Here is a 10849-nt window from a genome sequence, read left to right as displayed (position 1 = left end):
ATGGAACATTTCTTGTAAATGTAGCCTTGCTGAATATAATCTGAATGGCTGTGACCACTTCTCCAGGGCAGGTCAGCAAATAGGCTCCAGTTTTCTTGCTTGGGAACTCCACTGATCTTGTGTGTGAAAGTTTATTTATTTAAATAATTTATGCAGCCGCCCAGCTTACACAAGTGAGACTGGGCAGCTTACAAGATGAAAACAATTGTATCAAACACTCTGCATGGAAATCATTGACCCCACTTACCGCCACCAACAGCAGCAAAGCTCATTCACCCCCTGCCCTAAATGCCTGGGGAAACAGCCAGGTCTTTGGTCCCTTGTGAAAGGCTAACAGGGAGATGCTGTTCCCCAGGGCAGGTCCTGCCACTGAGAAGGTATGATTCCTGGGTCCAACAAGATGGCATGGTTTAGTAGAAGGGGCCTGGAGCATGCCCCCTCTACTAGAACTGGTGGGGCGGGCAGAAACAAGTTCCTCCAACATTCCAGCCTCTGCACCCCCTTTTTATCCTATAGCTCTGATTTCTGTATATGCATTTCCTTATGCTACAGAATCTATCGATCATATTTATAAGGTTGCCCAGCTCTAGACAATGTTGTCCCAGACACATGAGTCCAATCTCTTTTGGAAGCATGAAATTTCAATTCTTTATCTGGAAGAATTCCAAAATATTTTATTCCGGAATGGAACTTCCAAAATCTTCAATTAAATTTTGTAACAGCCCCCTTCTTAGGTTGAAATCACTGTTCTGATCAAGCAGGAAGTGCCTTTTACCTCTTCTGCTCTCTAAAGCGCTAGTAACACAGATGGCACCCTAATCTCGCCTCCTTGGGAACTCAGCTAGCCCTAATAGGCTATCTGGAAAAGGTAAGCCCAGAAAATTGGAAGGGGAAATTGTGGGAGATATTACTGTAGTTTGGAGCAGTATCTTACAATCAAGTGCCTCCTTGGGCAAGTAATAGAAAAAATCAGCCAGATAGATGGTTAATCATACCGGGTGTCATTCAGGAAAAGAACAGCAAGAGGTGGAGTGCAACTGAAGGGTATGGCTTGCTCCCTGCTGGCAGCTGGCAGCGGGCTCGTCCAGGCAACTTGTAAAGAGGGAATGGAGTGGGACACATTCCCATCCAAGAACTAAAGAAGTCTAACCCTGCTGAGCTGAGCAACTTTGTGTTGGGAGACAGAAAAGGTATAGCAAGATGCCAGTGGTTTCCATCCAGAACAAGTTTAACTAGCAAGTAGTGTAGTTTGTACCTGAGTCCCCAGGAAATGTTTACAAGAGAAGGGACTTCTGAAGAAGTGAAAAACGAGAAAAATCTCCGCTTGATTTTGTTCAGAACAGTTGCAAAAGATCTGCTGAGCAAATGTCCTCCCCTACCCCCATACTGTAAACAAAGCCACAGGACAAAATAGCTGGGCTACATGATTTCATCGCTGGGTAAACATGATCTCTTGGGCAACTTGCATGAAGGAACTTCATGCAGAGCTTCAATCTAGTCTGAAGCATGTGATATTTCGGTGCCCTCACAAAAACCACGAGGCATGCTTATTACTGGTCAAAACAATTGTCACTATTTCAGATGGCAGATCCAGCTCTAGGTAAGATTAGCAGGCCTGGCTCTATCAGCAGTTAAACTGTTTCAACGTCGGATGAATAGCTCTTGCAGGCAAATAATTGACCATGCAGGCATTTCTTCACTTACTGCAGTCATGTCATGATAAACGCTGCTTTTTAACTAGTTTGTAGAATAGCTACAATTGACTCAGTTCAGGTCCCTAAGTTCAGACCCAAATATGTTATGGCTGAGCATGGTGAGCGAACTGAAACAGCATACCTATAACTGTTTGGTGAGAGGGCAGTCTGTTTTCCTCTGAGGATTGTAAATGTTTACGTTTACTAGTTACCACTTGTAACTTGCAGTGAATTGCTTGAATTCACTGACTGAACACCCCACCATTTTGCCAGCAGTTTCTGTTGTGCCTTCAGCTACCCTAATGTAATCCTTTTCTGCACTATCTGCAGAGCCACAGTTCTTCTCAAACACACAAAGAAGCAATGCACAATATGGAGGGTGGGTGCAAAGGTTTAATCTTCCAAAACATTCCTTACATAGTCAAAGTGCATTAGACCTTTAAGAAACATGGATAGATGAGGAGGGGGGGGGGGAACCAGAAACAGAACCACCACGTCCAGAGAAGAAAACGGGGTTTCCTTCCGAACTGAACAAAAAAGACTGGGCTGAAGTGGACAAGAACGCATTTCCATGGACAAATAATGTGAGAGACATTCATCCTCAAAGTCAGTTTCAGTTTTTGCAAGAGGGAGACCAAGCACGTATCTCACACGCCTGTGGACAGAGGCACTGTCTTAGTTTCGATGCATAATCAAGTAGACAGTACCGGTTAAGGGAATGTTAGTCTGCATCCCACCCCCAAGATGGAGTGGATTCTGTACGAAGATCATCTTTGCTGAAAATTAGCTAGGTAAGCCTCAACGCAAAGGAACTGAGGCGATTAAGCCGGACAAAATGGATAGCACAGTCCTGCGTCTCGCACTGGGAAAGGATGTATCAACAAACTAGTTCACTATGTAAACACAATACTGCCTGCCGCCGCTGCCTTTTTATAAAATGTTCACTGTCGGGTAATCAGTTCTGAATAATGTTCTGCCATCTTGATACTGATAGCGCTACATACAGTCATTTAGCACTAATGGCAATACAGACAGGGAAAAGACAAATTAACATTGCAGACGTATCTGCTGGGGTTCACGGTGATCAAACACAGATGCGAACATGAATTTTAAAACAAACAGAGTATTTCTTTAATAAGAATTCTGTACGGTAGACGTAAATATAAAAGTTGCTCCAGGTTCCTTTCACAGGTATACTCGTTGAGCGTTAGGTAGCTGTCTGTAACAGAAGCGTAGCCAAATGCTTGAATTGTTTCAGCTAAACATAGTTAAAACATTGCTTTAAAAAAAGGTACTGTAAATCACTGAACAATTTTTCCATAGCATCTTAATGAGCCAAATGGGAGTCAAAGGCAGTTCACATTCATGATGTGAATTTATAACACCTTTTTAAAAAAAGAATGTTCGCATCCAATTAAAGTATCACTCATGTTCTTAGGATAACCATGGTGATGAGACCTGAAAGAAAGAAGGAAATGTTAGTGCTTGTCTGTAGCTTAACTTTACATTGTGTGTGTATGCAAAAGAGTGTAATCAGCAATATTTATATTTATGGAAATCTGACATATACCACATTTTACCCATATTTCAACATTAGGCTTGTTGGATAACAGACACCACTATTTGGCAATTTTGTAACGTGGCTTCTTTACGTGACATTTCCCTATGTAAGTGTCTTGCGCAAATCAGGAATGTTGCAGATATCCCATAATAAATATAAAAGCATAAGGTGCGTACCTAATACATAAGCAGCTACTAACTTCTGATTCACGCTCAAATGGAGGTAGAGAGGCACCAGGGAATCCAATTCTCCCAATGTGGGAAGCATGAGAGCAGCAATGCACAGGATTCCCACAAAGACTGTGAGTAAACTAGGCCCTGATGAGGCAATTCTGTTTTCTGGAAAAAAGAGAAAAAAAGGGGGGGGATCAGAATTACAGAATCACATAGTATTTCAGCTTTTATTGGGTTTTTCCTTTTAATCTATCTTGTGTCTTCATTCCCATAGCCACTACTCTAACCTGCAAGGAAAGAATCTATGTATATACTGCATTCTACACCTACTGTTGTGGTCTTGCTAGATTGTACCCATGGTCATCTAATTCAGCTTCATGCCTGCCAACTACAGTAAAAAAAAAAAGGTGGATAAAGCAACTGCCTTCCTCTTTTGATCATGAGCTTAGGAGACACAACTGGTTATTTTCTGACCGACTAGCAACGCTGGCCAAGAGGGCCTTCAGCTGGATTTGGCTTCAGGCTCTTATTTTGAAGAAACCTGTGAGTGGGACAGAAGGTGATGGCCCTCACCAAATGTTGCTCTCCGATCACCAGTATTTAATAGCATACTGCACTTGAGCCTGGAGGATCCATAGAGCTGATCCTGATCCTCCTCCTCCGCTGCTGCTATTTCACCCAATCTCCTGTCCAAGCTATTTAAGATACTGCCCATTGCCGTACATTGTGACAGCAAATCCTATAAACGTAATGAAACCTTTACTTAACCTTCATTTTGCTAGCCTCCTCCAGATAGGTTGGAGGAAAAATATGCAAAAATTCTAGGCAGCCAATGAATTCTGGAAGTTGTAGTCTTAACTCAACTGGAGAGCATCAGACTAGGAAGGCAGGACTAACGTTGTTCAGGGATTTGGCAGTTCCATCACATTATGCAACTCAGGAACTCACCCTGCAGCTCTTCCTGCCCCTTCCTGGAGAGGGAAAAGCTGGAAGTCTGGCCTAGATCCCCAAGGGCCAGAAGATAGGGCCTACTTATCTATATCAGCATCTTCTTAATACAATGTACATATTTTAATGGAAAATCACTTTGAAAATGAAAAGAGGTAATGACCATAAACTGCCATGCAAAAAGCTTGTGTGCTTCAATCACCTGGATCAAAAATTAACTAACGCAGAATTTGAGCTTGGCAAGGCTGTAGGGAAATTCAGCTTACTGTAGCAGATGGAGAGGGGTGAATTTAAAGCCTCTTGCTTTGTACACCCCTTTCTAATGCAGTATCATTTGCAAACCCTTCCAGCTTGGCTTATTTTGTAAACCATTGTCAGTTAGGGTTTAGTATGAAACCCTTCCTTTGAAATGTGAAGCAACATCGAAGTATGTAGACATGATTTCAAAATAGAGCTGAGAAAGGAACACAGAAATAGGAGAGGCAGCCCCAGTTCAGAAAAACCTAGATGTGCACCGATGCCCTTCTTATAGGCACATCCTACTGGCCCCATCTCCAATTCCCTAGAGTCACAAAATTCTAGCAGGGAATTTGATCTCCATAAAAGACATTTTCATCATGGAAGTGACAGGTCACACAAGAGCCCTCCTCTAGGCCTTTAGTTTCCACGTGTGCTGGACAGCAATTCATGGAATTCCAGCCGACCCAGTTCTCCTGCTCAACAGGGCGGCAGAAACCACGTAGGGGAGGGAACCTCATTTGGGCTGATGTAGAGATTCTGCATACCGGATTACCTGGCTGACACAAAGTCTGCTCCAGAAACACACTTTCAGCAAGATGCTCCTTCAGCCTCTTTTCTTCCTCTTCTTTCTGCTGCTGCTCTTTCGCAGTGGGGAGCAGAGTAGCAATCACTTCCTTCCTTCCTAGGGCTTTCCTCTGGCTTTGCTCAGAGACTTGGAGCCGAAATTTATCAATCACTCCATAATGGCAAGGTCGAACATCTCGGTGGCGAATCACTCTGCAACGGAAGCAAACCTCATGGCTGTTACAGGCAGATTCTCCAGAGAGAGAAATCTGCTCTGCAACCATTATTAATGAGAGTTCATAGAGGCTAAAGTGTTTTGGACAAGTGTGCAAACAGCCAATTTCTGCCAACAAGACCCCAAGTGATTGCTCTATAACCTTATTTATTAGGACAAGCCACAGTAACCATTAGGACTAAGATTTCTCCCACTCTCCTACACGAAACAGCTACAAGGGAAATTACATGTTTTAGATTAGACATGACTTATAAACTTCAAAAATCTACAGTTAATTTTAATTAGGGTTGGAACAAGCAATCTTCAAAGTGGATTTCATGAATCACTTCAACAAGCTACTATTAAGACTAGCCTCAATACCAACTGCTTTGATTTTGGATCCAGTTAATCCAAAACCGAAGCAGAAAGCTCTAATTGCCTCTTTGGGGTTCCACCAGAGAAAGAAAAGACAGCACATGAACCCAAGGGTCACTGCAGCTCAGCCTCATCATGCCAAACCATAGTTTAATGTTACAGTTGAATACAGCCTAAGTCTCCTGCACTTTTATTTAATGATGTTGCTCATGGAAGCAGTTCTTTCAGACACCCTTGGGGATCACTACAATTCCACAGGATTTGCACAATCTGAGCTACCACTGACACTCGTGCTATGTCTAGCTCCCACACCAAAAACTAAGAACAACCCAACTCATTTCAATGGCTCCGAGTTAATTATGCTACTGTAGTAGGTAGGGTTAAAATGCTCTGACAATTGCCCGAGAACAGCTGGACATGGCTGTGGACATGATTTAAATGAACTGTGTCAAGGTTGCTGTGGGATTGCTTTGTCACTTTCTCAATTCCAAGGGGCTAGAGGCAAGAAGTGTGGGGAAGGGGCCTGGAGACTGCTAGCCACTAAGGAGCAAGGCAAGAAGGAATGTTTACATACATATCAATGCAGCACTGAGGCTTCACTGCACCTGCAGCATCCACAACAACATATTTATTTGGAGTTGTACACAGAACTGCAATAAAAGAAAACTGTTAGTAATAGGCCATAACGTCAATCAAAAGGCTTGAGTACATACACTAAACGTTATTTTTTTAAAAAAGAGGCTGATTCATACTTTACTCTGTCTGCCATTTCCCTGCATTCTCTGATTTAAAAATTCAGTACAATTTGGTCCCCCAAGCAACCCTTAAATATACGGAGACCCACCTTTGAATTTTAAGGCAAACTCATAGGGGTTATAGAGAGTCAACACCTGCTTGTGCGTCGCCTGGTCATCAGCATAAAATATAAGTTCGGTAGGAAATACAAAGACGGGAAGTTTTCCTTCCACTAACTCTGGTTGTCTTTTTTGTTGCTGCATTGGCACTAAGTCCTTCTTCCTGGTCCTTCTGCACTTAGGATAGCTCAGTCTCCAAAGACTTCTTGTTCACAGCGATTTAAGAATCTGAAAGCATTGTGATAAGCCTGTAAATAGAGGGGGGAAACAGCAAATATAACTGCTTCTGTTCCACATATATCATTTGTAGGTTAATATGCAGAAACAAAATCCCAGGAGCACATCCTCAGCAATGTTGGAATTTTGGATGCTGCATATCGACAACTGGAACTGAACATCTGTATACCTCTGAGCTTGGGCCACTTTTTCTCATTTTGGGAGGGAAAAGTAAAGTCTACAATTACTTTGCATGGCATATCTAATTATTAGGACTCAATTCTTTAGGTGCTGCTGATAATTTAGATGCACTGCCTCACTCAAGCACAAAAGAAACACCACTGAGTCTGCTCTGGAAGCCTGCCAGCCTGCAAGAACACAACAAGATCATTGAAAAAAAGTCTCTGGTACTGAATAAAGAATTCCAGGAAAAGCTAATAATTAAAGCGAACCAATCTCTTGAAATGAGTCACTTTGGATATTGGCAATTTGTGTTTTTCTCATCCAACCTATTTTAAGGAAGTCAGACTTTTATCCATAAATCTACATTATGCCAGAAGCAGAGCTAAATCACCTTTACAGCACTGAATATGAGCTCAACCGACAAAAAGAAGATCCTCCCCCCCCCCCCGGAAATACTATAAATAAATGAATGAACGAATGAATGAATGAATGAGAACAAATATGCCTCCAGCATCCCTGGAAACTTTGCCAGGGCCTGCCAGTCAGTGACTATGTTGGAAGTAATTTCTACACGCTGCCTACACATGGAAGCCACCAATGAACTGAAAGGGAGCACATCTGCCACACCACACAAACTGATGTCATGCTGCACCCACTCTCTCGCTAAGCCTACTACTTCTAAGCCCCAGGCAGTCCTGTGGGCCATTATTCAAACCCCTTTACACTTCTGGCAGCTACCTTTTTATTAATGCAACACAGAGGAGGACATTATTTTGACAGTATGCCTGTCAAAAAAGGTTTCAAGTCCCACCACGGAACAGAACCATTTTTTGGAGAATTGGCCAAAGACAGGGGTGAAGAAGATGCTTGTGGGCAGCCAAAATCACACTGGAGCTATACAGTAGGGAAGCAGACCATGAGAGTTTGAATCACACTAAAGAGAAGCATCAACATTCGCCTTCTCTCTCTGTCATCTTCATGACTTAAAAAACCAAAAACTTGTTATTCAGAAGCAAGAGAAATCTCTGAAAGCACCCAGATTGAAAGCATTATGGAGTTGCTTCTTAAATACTCAGTGAAAGACAGGTACACCACAGAGCATTTATCTTGCCTTGCCATACCCAAGAGGCCCAAATCTAAATCTACACTTTAGATTCAGAGATCTATGACTGAAATCTACCTAGGTGGCCTTTACTAATGCCAAAGACAACACACCAATGTTAGGCTATTTGTTAAGTCTTTACATTTGGAAAATCTAGATAGAAATATCTGCTAGGTGTTTAATGAAACAGAACAGAACCAAGTATCTGTAAACACATACACGTTAGCCAAAGAATACATGGAACCTTATTGTATTGCATAATAATTAAAGGGCAGATAATCTATAAAAATTTAAAGTTATCAGATGGTGTTCATAAGCATGCAGCTCACATTGCCATCTCACTGGAAGTCTAGATTATCTATATGTTTTTGAATAATCATCTGTATCCATCTGTAATTATTACTATTTTATTTTATACCTTCCTCCTGTAAGAGAGCAGTGTACAAAAAAAGTTTAAAATCTTCATTAAAAACAGTGAGATAACTCAATATATTCAGCTGCTTCCTTCTGTTTCATAACAGGTACTTAGATTTTGCAGGTTTCCACTCACTATAGTTATTGTTATATTATTGTGCTTTAATGTTTTATTATTCTCTAGATGTTTTATTATATTTTAGTGTGTTGTAAACTATCATGGTTTGTGAAGATTCAGTGACATATTAATTTGATTTGCCTTGAGGCATTCTGAATAGGCAGCTTATAAAATGTATTTAAAAAAACCCTATAGTAGCAACTGTAAACCTATAACAAGATTATTTTAATGAATTAAAAAGATATATAAGATGTAATTTGTACAGGACATCTGAATGCATGTGGAAATCAGAATTAATAGCCTCTGCTGGCTCAGTTCCTGGCTTATTTACTTAAAAGTAACTTCCTTCTGTTCATTTTATTATCGTACACAGGATAAATGACTTTATGTGTAGCCTTTAACACAGAAACTGTATTATTGTTTAATCTCCCCCAGCAGCAACACTACCTTGTTTTCTATCCCAACAAGCTTATTCAGAGTACAGAAAGGACATAGTTCCAAAGCTTCTTTTTAACTTTTAATATAAAAAGAGAGTGACAAAAAGAAGGATTGAGAATAATGTGAAATTAGTTTTCGTTCTTGTCTAATCAAGTACATTCTAGAGATGTTATGGGGTCACATCATTCACTTCCATTAATCTTTAACATTCACAAACAGTTCAGAAACTTTTTCCTGCTGAAGACCAACAAAAGTCAGGAAGTTACACAAGGACTAGTTTTGATTCCTTGTTTATGAATCATTCTACTGTTGTTGGAAATCATCTGCTTCACTGAAGTTGCATATCAACCTGGATTCTTCTCTCCTCCTCGTCATTTGTGTAAAACCACTTGCTCATCTCCCCATCTTGGGACCGTAAGCCAGCACACCCTATTTCATACAAATCTGAGACATGGGTCTACGGAGCCAAGAACCAAAGAGGAAACAACAGTGATGCTCAGGAAAGGATGGAACGTGGGTCAAAACACAGCACATCAACAACTACAGACTCACCTCCAGACCAAATCCCAGGAACTGCTTCCAGTGACGCTTCAGACCCCCCACCCTTTATTTTTAAATAGGGCTACAACGACATCTCGCGCCTGCTGAGGACCACCACAGCTTAGGCAATCCTGAGGACCCCCCAGGGGAAGACCCCGTTCCAGCAACCCAGCATCAGCCTCTTAGCCCCGAGCAGCCTACAAGCCCTAAATGACTGCCTCCCCTCTATGCGAATCGACTCCGGAGTAAACAACTTAGGCAAGAACGATGACGAAGGCCCTTCCTCTTCCTCCGGCGGCGGCCGGAGACTAACCACCATCAGCCCTATTTCTGGCTTCCTCCCAATTGGGGCGCGGGGGGGCTTCCCCCCCGGTAGCCGCGTCCATGCGACACGCTGACCCAGAAGCTGGGTGAGCACACGCGGAGAGACCCGAGCAGGGGGTCCCCGACCCGGATCCCGCTTGTTGACACGCGTCTATGCGCACACACGACCCTTCGCAATTCCATGCCAGCCACACAGCCCAGGGCCGCCTAAACGACGTTCTCCCTCGGCCGAGGGGCTTTTCTCCTCTGCCTGCCCCTCAGAGGCGCCGAGGGCGGGGGGAGCCGATGGCCCTTCCCCCCGTCACCGTCGGAGGGACCCGCAGAGGCGCTAAGGGCCCTTTCCCTCGAGGTCGGCGTGCCCTCGCTCACCCCCTCGGCCATGCTCGCCGTCCCGGACGCTTCTGTCTCAGTGGCCACAGCGGGGTAAAGCACCGCCTCCCTCCCTTGCCCGCTTCGAGGCTTCTCCTCAGCAGGCCGGCTCGCCAGTCCCGATTTCCCCGCCCCTTTGGCGTCATGGGCCACCGAGGGGTGCCGGGAACGTGGAGGACTCGGCCGGAGGCGTGGGAGAGGAAAGGAGGGAAGCCCCAAGGGCACTGCGCGTGCGCGTCGCCTACGCTTGGCGTCACCGCCTCCTGCACCCCCCCTCCGCTTCCTGCGCGCGCGGCGCCCAAGAGCGTGCGCGCGCGCGCGCGCGCGCCTACCCGCCTGCAGAATCCGTTTCCTGCGCTGGTGGCGGAGCGCAGCCGCGAGGCCACGCATGCGCCCTTCTGTCCTCAGGCCGGCGAAGCCGCCATTTGTAACGGCTGTTTTGGGTGAGGACGAAGCCTCCTGAGTCTGGCTTGGCACCAGCCTGAGGCAAACAATCAAAGGGGGGGTGGGGGTTCCCCGTGT

At 44.0% G+C, this 10849-nt stretch overlaps 1 protein-coding gene across 2 annotated transcripts; it reads right to left on the bottom strand.

Annotated features, from left to right (window-relative positions):
• Positions 1 to 2073: 2073 nt before the first annotated feature.
• MOSPD1 (motile sperm domain containing 1) lies at positions 2074 to 10513 on the bottom strand. 2 transcript variants are annotated; one of them, XM_025177078.2, is made up of 6 exons: positions 10328 to 10513; positions 6614 to 6871; positions 6344 to 6419; positions 5162 to 5393; positions 3432 to 3593; positions 2074 to 3152 (listed from the first exon to the last, which is right to left on the bottom strand). In XM_025177078.2, exons 2-5 carry the CDS (start codon positions 6765 to 6767, stop codon positions 3468 to 3470), a joined length of 588 nt encoding a protein of 195 aa, XP_025032846.1. In that variant the 5' UTR covers positions 6768 to 6871; positions 10328 to 10513; the 3' UTR covers positions 2074 to 3152; positions 3432 to 3467. The 2 variants fall into 2 exon arrangements, with proteins under 2 accessions (XP_025032846.1, XP_007444501.1); XM_007444439.4 differs by having other exon boundaries at positions 5170 to 5393; positions 10328 to 10503.
• Between the last annotated feature and the right edge of the window lie 336 nt (positions 10514 to 10849).

The sequence above is a fragment of the Python bivittatus genome, unplaced genomic scaffold (assembly GCF_059951505.1).
Source record: "Python bivittatus isolate LINGU-HERP-01145 unplaced genomic scaffold, Pbiv_v1 ctg000670_np1212, whole genome shotgun sequence".
NCBI classification, from domain to species: domain Eukaryota; kingdom Metazoa; phylum Chordata; class Lepidosauria; order Squamata; family Pythonidae; genus Python; species Python bivittatus.
The sequence above is the reverse complement of the archived record's forward strand: the minus strand, read 5'-3'. Positions and strand labels throughout refer to the sequence as shown.

Excerpts from the sequence above, each read along its gene's own strand:
- MOSPD1 (XM_007444439.4), bottom strand. The coding sequence starts at position 6,767 with ATGCAGCAACAAAAAAGACAACCAGAGTTAGTGGAAGGAAAACTTCCC. Across the intron at positions 5,394-6,343 it reads CCTCAGTGCTGCATTGATAT|AGTGATTCGCCACCGAGATG; the intron begins GTATGTAAACAT and ends CTTCCGTTGCAG. Across the intron at positions 3,153-3,431 it reads AGTAGCTGCTTATGTATTAG|GTCTCATCACCATGGTTATC; the intron begins GTACGCACCTTA and ends TCTTTCTTTCAG.